The sequence below is a fragment of the Temnothorax curvispinosus genome, unplaced genomic scaffold (genome assembly GCF_003070985.1).
Source record: "Temnothorax curvispinosus isolate PA1 unplaced genomic scaffold, ASM307098v1 QBEX01006657.1, whole genome shotgun sequence".
NCBI classification, from domain to species: Eukaryota; Metazoa; Arthropoda; class Insecta; order Hymenoptera; family Formicidae; genus Temnothorax; species Temnothorax curvispinosus.
In genome coordinates, this window is record NW_020216437.1 from 1,225,850 (window position 1) to 1,247,232 (window position 21,383).

At 42.5% G+C, this 21,383-nt stretch overlaps 2 protein-coding genes across 3 annotated transcripts in view; one reads left to right on the plus strand and one right to left on the minus strand.

Annotated features, from left to right (window-relative positions):
* The first annotated feature begins 1,691 nt into the window (after positions 1-1,691).
* On the plus strand, positions 1,692-4,334 carry LOC112456104 (alpha-amylase 4N-like). Its single transcript, XM_025018418.1, has 5 exons — positions 1,692-1,896; positions 2,180-2,613; positions 2,831-3,197; positions 3,306-3,794; positions 4,124-4,334. The coding sequence occupies exons 1-5, from the start codon at positions 1,723-1,725 to the stop codon at positions 4,139-4,141; spliced, it is 1,482 nt and encodes a 493-aa protein (XP_024874186.1). The 5' UTR covers positions 1,692-1,722; the 3' UTR covers positions 4,142-4,334.
* A 219-nt stretch (positions 4,335-4,553) lies between these two features.
* Positions 4,554-21,383, minus strand: part of LOC112456105 (nascent polypeptide-associated complex subunit alpha, muscle-specific form-like) — a 114,281-nt gene continuing 97,451 nt past the window's right edge. For both annotated transcript variants that reach the window (XM_025018420.1, XM_025018421.1), the window contains one exon: positions 4,554-8,464. In XM_025018420.1, coding sequence (XP_024874188.1) covers positions 8,180-8,464 — 285 coding nt within the window. In that variant the 3' untranslated portion in view covers positions 4,554-8,179. The remainder of the gene's footprint in view (positions 8,465-21,383) is intronic.

The window sequence follows — 21,383 nt, forward strand, 5'->3', positions numbered from 1 at the left end:
AGAAAAAAATCGTTTCGTCAAATGTCAACAAGTAGATATCTGGAGACTGCTTGGATCCGGTTTGTGATTCGAACGTATGACTTAACAATTTTGCCACTTATCTATTTACTTCTCGTTTCCGTACCCTTTAGTGTCCACGAGTTATAAAGCGCTCTATAGTGTTTCGCATTAAAGTTAACATTTTCTTAAAAAGTGTGTTATTATTTACGCGAGTGCGTAAGTGCCATAAATCACGGGCATAATTAACATATTACGAACACGAATACTTTATCGATTATATTATATTATATTATATATTTTCTTATATTACACGAATAATTTATCTATTAAAGATTTGGAATAGGCAAGTAAAAAATGTAATATTTAAGTGACAAGAAAATACCTAGTCTCCACAGACAGATAAAATTTCTTCGTTACTTATTAATTATCTGCATCAATATATTGTTAAAAAAATACTTCAATATATCTAGAATTCTACCGAAATATCTAATTCTGTGAACATTTTTTTGTGTAAAAAATTCACAAAAACGACTTTGTTTATATTTGTGAAGGTTTCACCGTAGTGCTTTTTTTTATATAAACTTCATTCAAAAACGTTACCAAGATCACGATCTTATATCGAATGTTGCACATTCCTTCAGTGAGTAAGGACAATCAACTTCAACATAATATTTCTTGAATTAATAAAATCTTGCCTCAGCTAATCTGTCTGTAGTGCGATTCTGTAACTCGTTATGCTGTCGTTATGTGCAGTAGCTGTGCAAGTATGCTATATGGTAAAAAAGCTGCGCAATGACAATATAACAATAACGATACTGCATAACGAGTTACAGAATCGCGGCTCTGATAAGTTTTAAGTCCGTGATTTGTTTTGTTAATGAGAAACTGACAATTAGCGTAGTTTTAGAAAAGAGCGTGATATGAAAAGAATTACTCATGGTTACGCAATTTCCGACTGAATCAACACTGAATCAACTGATATTTCCAGCTTAAAAATATTTGCCAATTATATAATCCAATTACATACATATATTCCATCATTAATATAATAATGGTGCAGACATGTTTATCAAAATTACGAGAATTTAAAGATTGAACAATGAAAACTTTCAAAAAGTTGTAAAAAGTCACATTGTGTTACACATTCACACTTTTCTCTATTTTTTCTCTTTTTTAAATTAGAGAATAGTAATACTATTAATTTTATGGAACATAATAATATATATGATAATATTCAATAACTATATTTTAAGTATTATTATTAATTTAATAGGAAGTTTAGTAATATTTTCGCGTGAAAAAAATATCAAGTTTCATGCAGTTATATTTCCACAAAATCCTGTTCTCGTGAATGCGATAAAATTCTTAAATAAATTCTCACTCTTTTGATTTCGCACTTTTCTGCCAAAGTAACTGCAGTCAGATAACGCTTGTTTATGCAAATTTTGTTAACTGTTATTACAGCTGCCACCTTGTTCAATATTCGTCAATAAAAATTCTTAGATAAAAGAATAATTAATTAGAGTACTTGCAAGATGTATTTATCGATATTTGTGCGATAAATGTGTTTTTGCCGGCGCAGTTGACACAAAATAATATAGAGTGGTCATTAAAACGACACGCGCATTCGTAGCCAGAAAAGCAATACTGACCTTCGTGCAGGCAGCCGATGTGGTTATATATTTCCGAGACTGGTATTTCGCGCATCAGTCATCAACGAGCATGATGCGAGTGCTAGTGTGTGCGTTAGCGATCCTGTCAACGGTAGCCGCTCAGAAAGAGCTGCACTACGTACCCGGTCATGATGGGATGGTACATCTTTTTGAATGGAAATGGCACGATATCGCAGATGAATGTGAAAGATTCCTCGGTCCCATGGGATTCGGTGGCGTGCAGGTGAGATAGGTAGATAAGAAATATTTAGCGGAGACAATGACGCGAAATATGTCCGCAGAAAATTTTATGAAAAATCTGGTAAAATAATATTTTTTTAAATGTTAGATTGAGAGTTAAAACTAACAAGGAAATTGTTAATTAATTGACAAAGGTTTGTTTTGATCTGCTCCGAAAAACATTTACCTAAATTCCGCGACTAAGTAGAACGGAACAATCCGTTAATCCGTTAATCACGTGTATTATCGAGCGGATGATTAGAACGAATCCTAATAAATTGTTGCAGGTTTCTCCGATCCAAGAGAATGTGATCGTAGGCAGTAGACCATGGTGGGAACGTTACCAGCCTATATCCTATAAATGGTACACGAGATCGGGCACGCCGGACGAATTCAGGGAGATGGTTCGCAGGTGTAACAACGCCGGCGTGAGAATTTACGTCGACGTGGTGTTCAATCACATGACCGGTGATCACGATAACGCAAAAGGTACCGGCGGTACGACAGCGGATACTCATGGCTTCAGCTATCCGGGGGTACCGTATTCCCAGTACGATTTTCACTATCCTCCTTGCGCCATCAATAATTATCAAGACCCGGCAAATGTGCGGAATTGCGAATTAGTCGGTCTGCATGATCTCGATCAGTCGAAGGAATATGTCAGAGAGAAGATCGTCAATTTCTTGAACGAAGCCGTCGACGCTGGAGTCGCTGGTTTTCGGTAAGCAGAATCTTTGCAGTTCCGTTGCGATATTTCCCAGTCAATCCTCCGCGACAAAGTGGCATCTTTCGATGAAGGAAATTAAATATTATGCTAATTTAACTTATCCGATAAAATTTTTAGTAGTATTCTTAAGTCAGTTAAGCCATAATTAAATAAGATACATGCATATTCATATTTTATCGAGATAAAAATCCCACTAATTTCTGGATTTTAGAGTAGACGCAGCTAAACACATGTGGCCGGAAGATCTAAAAACGATCTTCTCTCGGTTGAAAAATCTCAATCCCGAGCATCATTTCCCTTCAGACGCGCGGCCCTATATAGTTCAAGAGGTAATCGATTACGGCGGCGAGGCAATCAGCAAATATGAATACAACTCTTTCGGCGCGGTAACGGAATTCCGATACGGCATGGAGATCAGCAACTCCTTGAACGGAAACAATCCGTTGAAATGGTTTGTCAATTGGGGAGAAGCTTGGGGCCTGTTACCGTCTCAAGATGCTCTGGTATTTATCGACAATCACGATACTCAACGTGGCAACCCCAATATCCTCACCTACAAGTCATCGAAGCTATACAAGGCAAGTGATTCTCGAAAAAACTGGAGAAATTAAAAACATATAGAAATACGGAGACTGAATTACTTTATCTTTATCCGAGGGTGGAATCAATAACAAGTGACATTACAGATGGCCGTGGCTTTCATGCTGGCGCATCCCTACGGGACCGCGCGGATCATGAGTTCCTTCAAGTTTGATACTTTCGACGCCAACCCGCCGCAGGACTCCGTCGGCAATCTCCTATCTCCAACCATCAATCCTGACGATACCTGCGGCAACGGCTGGGTCTGCGAGCATCGATGGCGTCAGATTTACAACATGGTGCGCTTCCGAAATGCCGCGAATAATACCGACGTCAACAACTGGTGGGACAACGGCCAGAATCAGATCGCCTTCTGTCGCGGAAACGCGGGCTTCATCGCGATCAATGGTGACAAATATGATTTGAAGCAGACTCTCTTTACCTGTGTGGAACCTGGCACTTACTGCGACGTCATATCCGGGAACTTGGAGAACAACAAGTGTACTGGTAAAGTCGTAACAGTGGATCAAGATAGAAAGGCGTACATAGAAATCCCTTTGAACCAGGAAGACGGTGTGCTCGCTATTCATCGAGGGGTAAGTAGTTTTGTTTGTCGTTCGTTTAGTTCCTTCAAAATGAAATGTTTTATTACGTTTATTTTACGATAATGTATCTACATTGCGCCTTTTTTAAAGAATAACTCGTATTCTTAATTTTAGAATTATAAATTTCTTAATTTTAGAATTTGTTTAAATAATATTCTCTCGTTAAATAATGTTTATATTAATAAGGTTTTTATAGCAATAAATTATTAATTGGAATATTAATGGCACTTTCAATATCACGTTTGAAGGAATTAAATCGAATGTAATAATACGTCTCAATTACTTATAACAAACTTTTAATACGATTAATTTCTTTGCAGGCAAAGGTGAAATCATAAAGATCTGATTGAACGAATTAAAAATTGCTTGCTATGATACAGTATATAAGTATAATAAAAAATGCTACATAATGTATAAGATTAATATAATTTAATTGCACTTCGGATTAATTATACGATCGACTATTTAAAATATAATTTGTTTGTGTACTTTTACTTGTTAGGAATAAAATATGAGTGTTTGCGTATCACACAATAGATTAGAATATCAGTACTCTAATCTTTTGTTTTCTTTTATCCAATTATTTCATCGAATTCCAGAGAGTACAATACTCTCATTTATTTTTGTCACTTTATCAAATCCGATAATAACCATTTCGATTGACTCATATTTACTATCAAAGAAGATCCCATAATTACGCAACACACTGTTTGTGAGAATATATCGGTAAAATTAAGTGGAATACACCTGTTATTTTTCAACAATGTTTATTTTAACAGAAACAATGTACTGTTTTTCCTCTTTTCACCATTAATTTCTACTATACATGATATGACAGTTATTCGTAAGTAATACACGACAGACTCGCGATGGAAAAACAAAAAAGTCGAAGGGAGATCGGGTGAGATGGAGTGGACACATACCGTAAAATCGATCGGTTTTGAGGAAGTGAGATATACCGAAGGATGGATAGAAAATCTTGAAATATCACAAAAAATTGCCTTATCGTCGGTGTGTTTTACCACCTCTCTCTTTCTAATCCATGTGTGCGGTTAAATTATCCTTCGCTGAAAGAATCTGTCAGCACATTTATCGCTCTAACTCCTTCCTCCCGTCCGTTCTTATTTCCTTATCGAACGAACATGCTGCACGAAATGATTAATGCGTAACGCTCGTAATTACGCATTAACAGCGTGAATCTCGCGACTAAGATACTAAATAAAATACTACGGGGTATTTGTAGAAGCACGACATAAATAAATGCTTAAGCGTTATGTACAGTGGTCTTGTTTAAGTAAAAGCCGCTAACTCGATTAGTGTTAGCGCGCCCGAGTTCGTCATACGATAGAAGAAAAGTGATGTCGTTTGTTCGAAATAAGAAGTTGCCGAATGAGCGTTGCGCGTCTGTTAAATACGTCAAACGAGAAGAAATGTTTCGTTACGTCATTCTCATATATACATATGTATGTCGAAAGTTAGCGTAATCGCTAATTATAAATAATAGGCACGTAAACAAATCTCAACCTACAATTACAATTCCGCGTAAGGTAGAAGCAAGTGTAATATCGCGTGCGATTACAGCGTCTAATTACCATTGATAATTTTGTACTACGAGTAGTAACGGGCTTGTGTAATCAGCCGCAGGAAATACGAAAGAATTTCCTTCTTTCACCGCGACTTCTGATCGGTCTTACTGATTAAATAGAACACACTTGGATAAATTTCGAAATGCTGCAGTTTCTAGTATTTTCGCGTCTTCTTTTTTTTCTTTTTCTTCAGCGAAACGCAAACTCGGGAGCGCGGGCGCACGTGTGGGAACGTGCTGTTTAGGCATCATGTGTATATGTATATACAATTATAAGTTTATATGGTCTGCAGTAAATTCAGACAAATGTTTGTATATGCGTGTCTTGTGTGTCTGTCTGTGTGTGTAAATCTAAAAAATACTGCTCATCTTACGAACCGATTCGTTTGCCACGCAAATTTTCTTCCGCGAATGGTACATGTAAGCGCAGTTTGACGTCGTCGCCCTACCACCATTTACATCCTAATCGTTACGTGAATACAATAAGGCAAAACGGGTACTACATCTCTAAATAAATAAACGTTTGACGTCGCATGAATCTTGTAGATTAAGGGGGACACAAAATAAAAGAGGCGCGCTGTAATGTACAATTCCTAAAGAGCTACACGGGTCCGTCGCGCGTGAAACTGTCGTCGTCGCGTCTATGTATCGCGCGTGTCGATGTCTCTGTGTGTATGTGTATGTTTTTCCCTTTCGTGTATGTGTGTGCTCGCACGTGGATTCTTATTCCTGCACATAGAGCACATTAGCAAAAATATAATTTAGTATATTTATCGTAATAATTCTCATCCATATAAAAAACTTCGTTAAAATATATAAAAGAAACAACGATTTGAGCAAGTACGTATCTCCTACGGTAGTTAAAAGTTATCGCGTCGAAACGTATATTTATTGTTATTGCACGTAATTCTTCTCGCTGATTATGTATACATATATAGATCGTATTCTTTTAATATATCTATACTTACTTGCGCTTCACACACTCGCACGTAATTGCAATCGTTCCGACATATGTACACATATACGGGTACCTCTCACGCACACCTCCTCTCTTTATTTTTTTTCTTCCTCTTTTCCGACATCGAGTTAGTGGTTCCTCATTTCGTCGACTTTTCGCATGACGTACAAAAATACGAGTTCGGCCGTTCGAGAAAGTTGTCGATCGACAATCAAGATGATTTCATGTAATCAAAAATAATATATAATGTCCCATCACGCATCGGAAATTTATCCGAACGATCACTCGACAACGTCGTCTTGGAAGACTTTACGAAGATAGGCACTCGTTTGATTTATTATCTATTAGTTTCTCGCCTTCAAAAAGAAAATCAAATATATTAATTCCATTTTAATGATCAACGTAATTTTGAGAAAGTACCTTTTCTATTTTTTAGTTTACCAAACATTTTAGAAAAGTTTTTAAACATGTTAGTATAGAAAAAATAAAAAACAAAAATTGCTTATTTATAGACTTGGAAAGCGGAAATTTATATTTAATATTTGTTTAATAAAATATTTAAATAAATAATTTAAACAAAAATGTATCCCTGATATATTTGTCATCGATGGAAGATAATCGTATATTACGCAATGTGAACAATGTATGTTATATGTTCAACATGCATTCCTAATTTTCTATTTCTCACAGTGCAAAATATACTATTTAAGTACTGAATCCATAGAGATCATAACAAGTTTTAAAATTACCTATATTTTTACAAATCTCCACATAGATCTATGCCGTCATATTTTTGTATGGATATTATTTCTGTTATTTAAATACGAACGGAAATTAATATTCATCATTCCTTTATCCGTTGATTGTGACTTCTATTGAATTTGATACAATCTCCTAGGTGCAAATAAAGATTAAATCTTTAGCCAAATTATCTAATAGATTTATCAGAATATAGTTTTAAATAAAATAAATACACATTCAAGTGCAAAAATCGTTAGTTGACTAATTCTTCAATTATCATACGTAGATCTATTCTCGCAGCAATGTATGTACACTATCGTGATTCAGCTAAAATTCTTTCTCCGACCGTTTTTCCACGCGCTTGTAACTATTCAACGGTTTCACTCTATCATTGCTATACATGTAGAATTTTCAAAAATATTTCTCCGTTTCTCTATCCAAATATTGCTCGTTCAGTAAGCAATCAAAAATGAAGCTGAGTTTGTCTCAATCCTTTAATCTTCAGTTTCATTCATGTCCGGGCAATTATTAATTAACATACCTTCGTCATGCTGCGTCTAAGTTCTACGTAATCCGCCGATACAGTCGAAGCTTGCAGTTTCGCTAAAATACAGTACTTCAGGTCTCTACAGTTTAGGCTTTAGATTATCCTGATGATCGATGGAAATCAAGGATCGAATACTCAAAAATATTTCCATTCTCGAGTATTCAACGCTCTATATGCTATGCGCGCTACGTTAATCGAACCCTCCCTCTCACTCTTTTTCTCTCTCTCTTTCATATCTTGCAGTCCAATCTCAGCTAAAACTCTCTCGGTCTGAGTTTCTATCTCTAAAAGTTCTTCCGGGTGCTTAATTACTGACAACATGGCGGAGTCTCCATGATATACGAAATCGTCTTCTTCCGATTGAGCACGCCGTTCGCGTGTCACTGCTTGATAGGCTTTTTGAAGACGACTTCCGGCTTGCGTACCGGGCGGGGTACGCGCCGTTCTATCCTGAGGGCCCGGTTCGGGTCCGGAGACGATGGCGCCAGGGTCACGCTGACCGGTGCTGTCTCGGACCTCAATAGGGGAGTCTCCGCCATTGTTTGTCAGTTCCCTGTGCTGCTGGGTCGCCGACTCGGCGTCTGTTGTTGTTGTTGCTGCTGCTGCTGTTGTTGCTGTTGCGTCACCGCCGCGGCCGCTGCGCTCAACGCCGGTAGCGGCGTTTGGTGACAGTGGGCACAGTGCAAGCATACCGTGCAGGCACCGAGTTTCCGAGCCAACATCACGCGCAGCTTCAAGGCTGGACCGAGCTTCATGCCCATCGTGCCTGTCAGGTGGTTCTCCGAGAGTAGCGGCAGTGCCGCACCGTCTATACGGTGCTCCCGGAAATTCTGCAAGCAGAAATGTGACAGCGTGTTATTAGCGATACACTCTGCGACGAGCGAAAGGATTTTCGTTGGTCTCTTTTAAATTATCCTGAGAGCGCAGAGTCGAAAACTGTTGGATAAAAAATTATGTTTCCTAATATATATACCGAAGATTTATATTAGAAATATCAATAGCGCTCTACTATAATGATATGCTAATTATTATAAACGTTAATTTTTTGTCAATGATATCTCCGAGTCTTTATTTCATGATCGTTAATTTGTAAGCAAAGGTCTAGTGGAGACACGGATATTATTGGAATTCGCGGCATCTAAAACTCTGGTTGTGCGGAACGCCCGTTCGTTAACGCTACTCTTTTGTATATTTCTCGGTTTCCGACGCATACCTCCACGTGCGGATCGGGACACGTACGCATGTACCGTCGACCTCCGACCGGCTCGAATCGCGGCCGAGGATCGTTCCCTCGCGGCAGCTGCGACCTCGCTGTCGCGCGGAATCCCGCGAATTCGTCTCACGCGAGACACGATCGGATGGGGAAGGCGGGATCGCTATTTCCGTCGGCGTGCAAAAAGTCAATATTGGTCCGCCTGTCGGGAGGAAATCGGAGAAGAGGAAGAAAAGGAGCGGAGGAAGACGGCCGCGAAGGCGGAACGCGAAACGGAAGGGGGCAAAGAGAGGAAAAAGAGAAGGAGATGAAAAAAGGCATAGGAGCGCGGATGTGTTTCATTCACTGGCGCTGGGGGGGCCGCGCCTCGCGTAATTGCAGCTGCAACGACCGCGGGGTGCAGCGTGCGGTACGCGCGTGTACGTAAGCGCGATCGCGGACGTCCCTTGCGCGCACCACACGTTCGTGGAATACGGTAATTGCTCGGGCCCGCTTATGAATGAAATATTCAGCGCCGTAATGCGAGCCGCACACGCAACGGCAGACCGGTCTCCTTCCTTCGCGCATGTCGGGCTCCCTCGTTGAAGAAGGGGGATCGGGATCGACGCGGAGATCGAGGCCGTGCATTCATGCCGCTGGGCATTCAGGTCTCTTTTCTTTCTCTCTCTCTCTCTCTCCCTCCCTGTCTTTCTCTCTCCTTCCTCTCGCACAGATAGCGTCTAATTGGCCGGCTTTCGGAGGGTACTCGTAAGTGCGAGGGTTATTTGTCACCGAAGGAAGCGCCTGTCGATCTTTGTGCTTTCGTACTGCACGACGATCGATTTCAATAATATTGGATGTATTGTAAGTGAAGGATTCATCTTTTAAATCCTTTAAGCTAAGCCTAAACAATATGCAAAATTGGATTAATCAAGCCTTAAGTAAATTAAGTTTACACAGAGTTTCGTATAATTGTATTATTGAATTGTACTAATTTCACACACAACTAATTGTTTCCTTTTAAGTAACTTATTTTTACTGATCATCGTTCAACTAGCAATAATACGCGTCGTGAACTTGGAATCTAACAGGTGTTGCATTCATGCCGCTGGGCTGAATGTAGGTGCTCGCTGACCGTTTCGCCAAGCGACTTCTAATCTACGATTTATCTACGTGCGCATCGCGCGAAGAAATATCAAGGGAATTCATCGCGCAACAGGGAATCTATATTGCTAGGCGCGAGTCCAGGGAGATCTCGCGGTAACAATGAGGCTCGCATAATCGCCGACAGTAAAACGCATAATCATTGATTACGGTAAATAGGCCCGACACTGTTTCGGATTCTCGATGCATTCGCGGTTCTAACGGTACGGAGTACGAAGAGTCAGCCACGCGCGAGAAAAGCCGCCTCTTCACGGTCGCCTCGCGCAAAACGCTAATTAGTTTAAGTCATTCACACGACGCGCGCAAGAAACTGTTCACGCCGTGAAACTGAGCTACGTACGACCGTCTTTGTCCTGGCGCAGAAAAATCTCGGATTCCCCTTCGAAACGTTACTGGAAACTAGTTATTAAGAGAAAGAGTAATTCCACATTTCCGTTCGTCCATCATGCTATACTCACATCACGCGCTCAATTCTTTTGACCTTGTACAATTGTAATCCAAATTATGAAATTATTTGAATACGCATTGTAAATTCGATTCACAATCAAATTATATATTATAAAAAGATAGCTTCTTCTGAGCGTCTTATTTGACAACTTATTGATTTCACATTCCAAAGGGAGAACAAAGTTGTCTTATGAATTCGACATGACTTTGGTACTAGTTGCATACATTAAAAAACGTGTCCACCTACAGCTTGACGAGGAAGATGCCTCATTGTTTTCGCGAGGTAGCGTGGAGCAGACAGTTTTGAAATCTCACGAAACGACCGAGGCGGCATGGCCGTTCGACTCGCGCGATGCGGCGCGGCGCGGCGCGGCGTGGCACGGCGCAGCTGCAGTTGCAGCGAATATATCATCCTCGTGTTGCACCGCGGGCGACCGGGCGCGCACCAAAGGCCGGGTAACGAAGACAACCTATATTTTCTCCACCCAGTTCCAAACTCTTAAGGGCAAACGCGATCTCCCGGCTGGTCCTGCATCAATTATACCTTCCACAAACACGATGTTAGGTCCCCCTCGCGTACTCGTCGTGCGCCGACGTGCAATGGTACGGAGCTCGCGAAGATGCGCTCCGGCTCCAGGAGCATGTGTTATTAAATTATTCGCGCGTCACTGCGTCTCGTGAACGCGAGGGGGAATGGGGGAGGACTGCCCTCTTCTTAAATTATGCGCGTAGACTTATCAGATATGCCCGCGGGCCAAGACGCGCGTTAAGCGGAATTTAAATTGGCGAACATATAGGAAACGTTCGTGTACGATATAAATGCGCGTTGCGATTTGCGATATTTATTGTGCGTCTCGTGCCCCCTCGCTAAAATCGCGGCTCGTGGGCCCCTCTGCTGTGTATCCATAACATATAATAAAATCTATTCATTTAAGTGAATGTAGATAACGCATTAGAAACCGCAGTACTGCTTAGTAACTTACGTACGCCATAATCGCGATCAATAATACTTTCTTAATTATTTTAATCTTTAATTTTGCATGTTAATTTGAATGACCGCACTGCAGATAAGCTTAGAAAAGCATGCTGTCTACGGTAAACGACATAAATTTGTCGCAAGCGAATGCCAGTTCGTCTCGAGATAAAGAGACTTCGCCAGGAATATCCGCGAGGTTGCATCCGACCGTGACCTGGGAAAAGACGGAGAATCCTCGAAAAATAACGGCTTCTTTCTTGCCGAGCTCGAATCCTCGACCTGAGGAATCTCGCGGTTATAACCTTAAGAGATCACTCAGTCGGAACCACGTCACGTTAAACTACACGCAGTGAGTTCAAAGAATTCGTTCTTGGACGCTCGGTCGATCGTCGAATTCTTTTTTTATCTGAGGCACAGGTGTAGAAGGCAATACAAGAATTAGTGACCCGAAATCAGGCCTCTGCAATTAGGCCTAGCTTAATTATAGCAAGTTGTAACAATTATAGTAATTTTAAATTGCAATCCTAGTAGTCTTTCAATTAACCGGTAAAAGAGATCATTCATGGTTCGAAAGTTCGAGCAATAGAATTATAATAAACTGGAGCACTAGATATTGAGGTAACATCTGTTGCACCTGTTTGGCTCACATTTATCTCCGCAGCTGTTAATTTATCGATTAAGTTGACACAGGTCGGCACTAGCGCATATATGCGTTGCACGATGAATCATGCATAAATCAATTTTCAACGACGTTTGCGCTATTATTTGCGGACGAAACCTTAAATTTCTTAAAAGTCGCCCGTCGATAGCGTCACAGCGAAACAATATTTATGGCGCATAAAATGTTTCCTTTTTCTTTTAATTATTCAACGGCGTAAAGTTACCACGTAATACACCACTCTAAGACATAAGCTCCTAACAGTTCTCTGCCATTAAAAGTCGCGTCCGTTTCATAGCTACTTCTGACTGTCTCAGTCATTATTACACCTGTCGTGTTACGAAATGGCAGGCAGATATGAGCGACGTTTCAGGATAACTTCAAACGGTCCTGTCGCATATGCAACTAACATCTGCGGATGACTTTTACGTTACTGCCTTTCCTAATTATCGCAACTCCTTTTACGAATACATGTATTTTTCAAGAACATTGTTCCGCAATAAGGACTGGTTTAGTAAACCAAGTTCTTTGTTTGATCAGTGTTAATTATCGTTTAAATTAAAAGCAGGATTTTTATCGGGAGACGTTGCCTCCTCCCATGAAATAGAAGCTCACAATCAGCTAACAATTAGGACCAGATTGGTAGTTGCTATTGTTCCAGTCTACTCATCGCCTCCCTTTGTACGATCCTGCGGAAACAATACCGTATACCGCATTGTGTTTCAACTCTAACCCACCATTCTTTTAACGCGTTGGATTATACGTTACACGTGTATCTCACCTACGCATCGCCGGCGTAACATTACGTTGCATTGCTGCCGAATGAATGCCGAGCGACCGCGGCGAGCCGTCGCACGGGGAATGAAGCGTTAACCAATAAAAGCGAGCGCGCTGCAACTTTTGTTGGCCGCTACCGAAGGAGATCCCCAGGCTGTTGTTGCTCGCTCTCGAGATCCCTTATATGGGAGAGCGGCGCTCGCGCGAAGGGCAGAGCGCGCCACCGCCTTCAATCGCGCGCTGAATTCTACACGGGGACGAACCCCGAGGTTGAGAATTTGCGTCGGCGGGCTCGCGCTAGAAATTCCACACGCGTGTTTTCGTTCCACCGCGCGACCTCGCGCGGAATTGTTCCGTGAGAAAGGGCGATGCCGCCGGTGTACCAACAAGGTGCGCGCGTAAGAATCGGCGATTCGCGCCGCACCGACACGCCGTAATGGATCAACAAGCGTGAACATTGTCTCCCGCGATGAACACGTTCATGGATCGACTGGTGTTATATACATACATTACATAATCCGTTCACGTCTGTAGTTGGAAGATCGTGCAGCAGAAGTATGATCGGCAAAGATTTTATACACGAGAAAGTGAAAGAGATAAAGAGAGAAAAAGATTACCATATATATAATATTTTTGAATTGTAAAAATATAACGTAATAAAATAGAATAAATATACATATATCTACAAAATTAAACTGTACGATTTTTAATATACAACTCTGCATAGAGTATTGTATATAATTATGTATTATTACATTAGCATAATTCTACTCAATTATAAGTCTTCTCAATTATTTAATATAAAATGTGAATGCTATTTGTCATTTAATAATAAAACCTGTTCCAGAAATAAAACAAATTTTTTATTTCTAGAATCAACGTACTACTCTGCTTTTTCTTCGATTTAACTTGGAAAATTTCGACGAGGAGCCGCAGTATAGAATAGTGTTATTAATTGCGCACGAAGGATAATAGAGTCTTCGAAAGTCGTGCGCCGAGGATCCGGAGAAAACCCGTCCGACATTCTGCGCCACTGTACGGTGACCCGCCACGCCCTGTCGAGGTCGTCGCGCGCCTCTCTCGCCAGCGCGGCCTGGCCGCGCCAGGCCGGTCGGCGCGGCGTGCCGACGGCGACCGGTCAGCCTAACCGACGCGACCGGCGCGTTCGCTGGCACCGACCTAACCAGATCAACATCCCCCCGTTGCGCGGCTCCCTCCGACCATCGCGCCTCACGTCCTCGTTCCTCCTCTGCGGCGTTTTCTTCCTTCCTTCTTCGTCTTCGCGGATGCGCCGGGTACCTACGTCACGCCTTCAATTCGCTCCGATTCCAGAGAGTATCGCTGGCCGTGTCTCTTCTCCGTTTCTGCTTCGCGCGCACCCGAAATGCGACGTCTCTTTCTTTCAGTATCAGCACGGTTCGCTTGACGATCCCTTGCGAATTATAGACGCATGCATTGCCAAATCGCTAAAAGATCTTGCGATTGTCCCTCTCTTGAATTCGTTGAATTTGCTCCTGGCTGCAACAAGTGTGCCCTTTTCTCCACTTTACCGTATCGAAGCACTTGTGCAATAACGCCAACCACACCCATTTTATTGCATGACCTCGTACATCGGCGCCTTGTGTTTCTCGCGCGAATTTTCTCCTCGTTGCTGTCGTCAATTTCAACGTTCAATGTTCGATCGCATTTATCACGCGAGCAAAATGTATCATCCCGTCCTAGGCTGCATCGAAATTCATTGAATTCATGAAACGTACGATTAAAGATGTATATGTCGGAGTCACCGTCGTTGGACAATACAGAGACGCATGGACGGGATAAGGAGAAAAAGAAAAAGAGAAAGAAAGCAGGGGAAAAGCGGATCTCGAGCGTTAATCTCGATCGGCTTCGCGGACAACGTCGCCGTGTAATTGAGAGACATTCAGAGTGCATTAGCACTGCCAAGCGAGGGGACCAGGCAGGCGTATTAATTGCTCATCAACGATAATGAAGGGTTTGTAAGACGATATTAGCATAACTAACAGGTTTCCCGGTAATGAAGCCACGTTCACGGCCACGGTGCTCGTCTTTATGCCGCCCGTCTTCCCCCCGGAACCCTCCCTCGCGCGAATCCCAGGGAACGAGCGAGCTGGAACGACGTGGAACAGAACGACTCGGAGCCAGCTCGCCCCGATGCGAGCGGTGACGTTTCCGCGATGAAAATCAAGAGGGGATAACGAGGACGATCCGAAACGGCGCGGCGCCATCCTACTTGGCGCGTTGGCCGCGCGGAAAAGACGATTAAGAAAATTCGATGCGCGTATGAGCAATGTGCTTGGCCCTGCCTTGGAACGCGAGATTTTGCGTGCAGGTCTCGTGATAACGGTTCGGCAACAACTCGACCGTCGTTCTGTAACAATGTAATTTTCGCTGAGATTTTTTTAATTAGTTTCGCTCCGTTTCCTAATCAATGTGGCTTTGAGATAGAAACATGAAATCAAATTAATCATAAAAAATATATTGATTAACTGTAACTATTCACTGTATGAATACGTTGAAAATAAGGCGCAATTTAACGATTGTCACTCGTAGAGAAAGTGTCTGGTGATATCAATGCTCCACGCGACCGCACTGCATAATGTGGTATCACGATCTCGTTATCGAACCGACCTTTCGCGTGTACCTTTTTTTTGCAACCGTATACGCGATACTTTCTCCGATTGTTCCGCTCGCGATCGAGACTACTTCGACAGGAATTTATTCCGTTCGCGTGGGCCGTCTCGGAGATTTCTCGGAACGTGTGAGGCCTCAGGTTATTCCAAAATTCTCATGCCTCGGTCAGTATTACGGAGAAGAGCGAAACAACAACATTATGCTATTCAGTATTGCAAATAACAAAGCCAAGAATCTCATGGTTTTCACATTTTAGAAAATGACATCCAGCCCCATTGTGCGATTTTCCACCTTATAATAGGATAGATTCGACTTTCTCGAGTCGCGTGCGAATCGCGAGTTTTCACCGGAAGTAACGAGGCGAGGTCGTTACGAGAGGTCCGAGCACACCTACGAACACGAGCCAAGAATTCAAATTAGCTTAGAAAGTTCAGGGTCAAGCGGATACGTGCGTATGTGCGTACGTGCGTGTGCGCTCACGTATAGTACAATAATAAAAAGCTGTACGAACGATTAGTCAATGGAGAAATGGCTTTTCTAAATTGGCGTGAGCTGCAATTCTGAAACTGTGATGCCGTACAGCATTCTCGAGTTATCATCGTATATTACGGTTTATGGTTTTGAAAAAGCAGCTAGATGTCTTTCCATTTCTTCTTACATTACGACACCAATCTCACTTCTACGAAGCGAGAAATATCGTGTTCGAGAAAAGGATTACGTTGATGATTATACATTATTATCGACAGCGTACAAATTGCCGCCTCCGTACGTTGCCCACAACCGCTTTCTGTTATTGGCTACACTTCTGATAAATTCCTGTCCGCGGCACACTAAGTCCCTTTTCACAGGTAACTTGCTATTAGTGCACCGCTCGCGATAAAGCGGCGCCGATAAATCCATCCGATTCGGCATGCTTGCAATTAATATCGAGAATATACGAAGGGCCAGGGCCTTCTTACTTCTGCTTGCTGCGGCCAATGTGTAAATGGAAATGTATTGCTAAGCCCATCAGGAAGTTGATTTATTCGCGATTTTGATTACTAAATAAATTAATTTTTACATTACCGCAAAAAATAAACAGATAATACCAACTGGGAGATACTAACGTTGGAATATGAGAATTATACATAGCAATTAATTAATCTGTAATCCATTTTGTTGTATCATAAATACATTAAAATTGATTAGTGCGGATCATAAAGCAATCTGCAAGTAATAGCTACAAAATTCGATTTCAAATAACATTATCTTATCTTTATTGTAAGATAAATGCGGATTGTTAAAAACAGTTAATTCACTGACAGATACATCCCACCCATTAGCCAAATCTCTTAATTTAATTCCATACATATATTTTTCACGCCCGAGACGGCATTGGACAAAACTCGTCGTCAAATTTATGTGCGTTCGGTAAACAAATGATCGTCTTGATGTCTTATTTATGTATGTATCCCGCATGGTGCGTTAGCCATTTCTCTTATCTCGACAGATTTGCCTTGTATTTTAGACTTTATCAGAAATCAGCATTTTAATTTTAAGAATAACACGATTTCGGGAGTTATGAGCGATTATTCAGATATCTCTGAACGCACCGTTAAAGTGGTACGATTGATCATGTTATCAATTTATATCACAATTATAACGGAGAAATAGCTACTGTTTAGGATATCTCGGCTGTTTACATGAAAATTCTTACGTACGTAAATAATACGAGCTTCAATGAGTTCTTAGACCTACAGCGATCTTACAGCACACCAAGTGAACAGTTTCAAGAGTGCACCGGAGCGTTTAAAATAGAGAAAGTGGGGAGGAAATATCTTCGCGAGGTAACCTTGCAATGGCCTCGCGTGAACCCGAGTATCAGGCGCGCACGATACATCCGTATGTACGTGCAACGACTATCTGCTGATGCGATGAAACATTTTTCGATGTCCATCGATACAAGAAATATCAAAATTACTATATTAAATCTTGAAACTTACAATGTATAAAAAGAAGAATGAAAGATCCAAAATGTAAATAAATTTTATTTGAAGAGACTGTCTCCCTTGAACTTTTATTTTTATGCTGTTTTTATTGCGAATTTCCATTGCGTATTCTTAAAAATACCCCGACATTTTCCGCATTATTACACACACATGAAGGTGGGCGCGCCTACGGTGGACCTCCACGCGGCCGAGAGTTATCTGCAGGAAATCTACTCTCGTAGGCACGCCACGAGACGAGGGTACGAGGGGAAGCTCACGGTAAGGCCCCCACGACGTCCTCGGTGTGTCCCCGCTCGGCTTCGGCGTGGCCACCACTGCCATTCGCAGCGAATGGCAGCGGTCGTGCATAGGGGAAAACACCGCGGTTACCAGCGGGGGACCACGGCCCCGATACAAGATACTGCCACGTGTTACACGCTGTTCGCCACCAGAAGAAACGTACGGGTTTCCTCGCCCCCGCCACGCGGTATTGCATTCGACGGGTGTACGGGATGATAAGTCGCGCCACGAGGATAATGACGAATTTTTGTAAAGGTCGGACACGTTAGAACTTCAAGAAATATGCTCGCGACCAAAAGAAACTTCCTCTTTCATCAGCGCTCCTCAGCGAACAAATGTCACGATCTTGGATCTTTCGCGAATTTGAATGTTTAGCGAGGATAAGAAATTTGCGATAACCGCCGACATAATAGGCCCATGAAAGAACTTTAAAACAACCTAGTTGAACTTTGAAAATCGAGGGTTAAAATATTTCTTGATGTCTACAAATAGACTGGTAGTAGACTTCTCTAGCATTTTCAGATAGGAAATTTGTAAATCAGCTTATGTCCAGAGTTTAATTCAATACTGGCTATCGTGCTAACTGTATATAACTGTCGTTCGTTAATTAATAGAACGACCAATAAAATAAGAAACGTCAAGTAAGATATCCGAGGAGACGTCAAAGGTGAAAACATCAATACCTCTATTACGCCATTAGTGCCACATGCTCATTACGCGTACGATACGTAATAATTTGACACGCGATGGGTCATGGTGGCGGAGGGAAAAGAGCGTCCGTCGCTGAATACCATCGCGCGGCTTTCTCCTCTTACTCCGGCAAGTTGTCATTATTTCGTCGCCCCGATTAAATTTCTCGTCTTCGCGACCGGTCGCGACCGGTGCGTAAGTGAATGGCCCCCCCTTCCCCCGTCCGATATCCGATCGACCGCTTGCGCGCTATCGCGCGGTGCCATCGGCATATCGCCCGTATAAAACCGGCGCATACCTCTCGCAAATGCCTGTTAAGATTATGCAAATGCCCGACGTTCGCTCGAAGCACCAGCAGCATTTTAAAGAAACTGCCGCGACGGGTATTCCGCGCGTTCGGATATTCCGGAATTAAGATATTCGGCGAAGCGCGGAGGAGTCGCGATAGCCGCCGTTTCGGTCTTTTTATCGTCCCGCTTCTCTCGCGGTTACGCTCGACGTATCGAGATATTGATATGCTGATTCCGATCCCTCTAGATGCGACGGTTCGTGCATCGAGTTCAGAGGCTCGAGAGCTAAAAGGAAGATCGAATTTAAGTGAAATCTCCAAGTGAAATCTCTCCCTCTTACTGAATCGAATTTATTTGTCAGATATAAATGTGCTACGAAGACATATTTAATGTGGAACTGAATTATCGTGCACGATTTGACGTTTCGCATTTGGTTGCTTTAGTTTCGATCGCATTTGAAAGCAAATATTTTGATCTGTGACACGCGTATGCTTTTTGCTGAATGGCGAAATTGAGCCTAATACGATGTTATCCGGTATATCCTGCGGAGAGAGATATACGCTAAGTAAAATTCCCCTCTATCGTCTAACGTTGTAGCCACGGCGATTTATAGGGATACCAGTATTCATCCCTTTCATCCCGTGACAAGCATTCACTGACGTCAAACACACGCTTTCTTTGAGTCGCGTGTACTTCCTGCAGGGAACGGCTCGCCCGTTGTGAATTATAATAAGTATAGACGCCGCATATATGTACGTGCGCCAAGCTCGATTAGCCCGATCGCGATCGCGTTAAAATCTACGAAGTAGCTTCGTGAGGAAGAAAAAAAACGAAAATTATTCTTTTCCGCGCCGTAAGTCCCTCGCACTTTTTTTTCCTCCTTGAAATTTATATTCGAGTAGCGTTAGGCAATACCGCAAGAACTTCGTGACTATTGCAATTGCGCTATGAATAAGCCGCGAAAGTATGCGGTGCATAACGCTCCTAATTGCCTCACAAAGAGACAAGACGAGCCGGCTGGAAATACCATTCTTTCATTAACGTCGCGAGTGCGGTAACATTAGGTGTACCGGTACTCCTTTCATCCTTTTGACAGGCATTCACCAGCGTCAAGCGCGCGCACTTTCGTAGACGCCGTAAGAACTTTATAAGAACTGAAACGAGAGGAACGAGCACTGAGCAGCATCGATCACACGTCTTTTTCAGCGAGTGACATTTCGTGGCGTGGGTGGCGGCGGGCGCCACGTCGAGGGAAAATGTCACGGAGCAAGGCGAATATAATGGACACACACGTGCGTGTGGACGAGAAGAACCAATATAAATTTATATCCATTTCTAACAGGTGTCGGGATATTTCAATTATTAAAGAAGAAATCTAAATGCCAATGAGCTCGAGTAAAACAGTTCGTACTTAGTAATTCGCTATTTCTTTTTTCAGACTGTAGTTACAATTAAACAGAGAGAGAAATTTTCTTAATTACAGTTATCTTGAAATGAGGCAACTGGATTTAAAATTTGTGACTCCCGAGATTTTTGAAACCGCGTTGTGGTAACTTACGAGATATGGTATAGGTATGTTGTCACAGAAATATCGCGGTAGGATTTTCGAGAAGAGACGCGAGATCTGATTCGGACAACGAACCGGAAAGATACGCGGTTCAATTCGTCAGCTGAGTCGTGCTCTATCGACGACCAAAACAATCTTCTCGGTAGCCGATCGAGCGGCCGGTTCTCGTTCGCGATGAAGAAAACGCTCTCCGATCGCGAGGTTCGCGTTCGATCTAGCGTGAAGCGCGATACCGATTGGACAGTTAATATCTCACTTCGGTGGCACGGCTCGGCTCGGCGTGTCTCGACTTGCGCGCGCGAAGGATTGGAAAGGTGGGTTTATGTATTCATTTCTCGACTGCGGGTCTCTCTCTCTCTCTGTCGCGCGCGTGATGTATGAACGTATATGTGGGAGCAGGTCGTTACGTCAGCCTCCAGCGCTACGGCTAGGCCGCGGCGCCGCGCGGCGCGCAGCTGTCCCGTTCCCCGATCCTGCGAAATACTTTACACGCGAATTCGTGTAAAGCGCCGGTTGTGCCGTCGCGAACATCGGCCGTGGCACCCTCTTCTCTTTCGCGAACAAACACGGGCTCTCAGGGACCGCATGAGAAGTCGCAGCGAGAAGTCACGGCGCATTCATCACCGCCGTCGGAGAGGTGTTAGCGTTTAGTCCATTATTCCGCGTTGTACCGTGTTTCGAAAGTGATACCGCATTGTACTACGTTTTTACTCGTGTCTTCGCTCACGAATGTAAATGAGAAACAAATGCGCTTGGTAATGAAAACTTTTTAAACGGCGAGAAGCTTATTTACCTCGCGTCAATGGCATCCAGCGAAATTGTGCAAAATTGCGGTTCTATCTTTTTTTATTCTAGTTGGATTTTTACACGGCTGTATAACAATGTTTACGTAACACAATGTAGCAAATAAATTTAAATACATGATTGTAAGGATAAAATCATTTTTGTTTACGCGCACGGTGCTGCAAACCATCATCGTGCGTGTTTTGTATAGGAGATTCATCATCGCGTTCGTATAGAAGATTCATTAGACGACAATGATGCGCCCACAGGCTGCTCGTCGAGTATC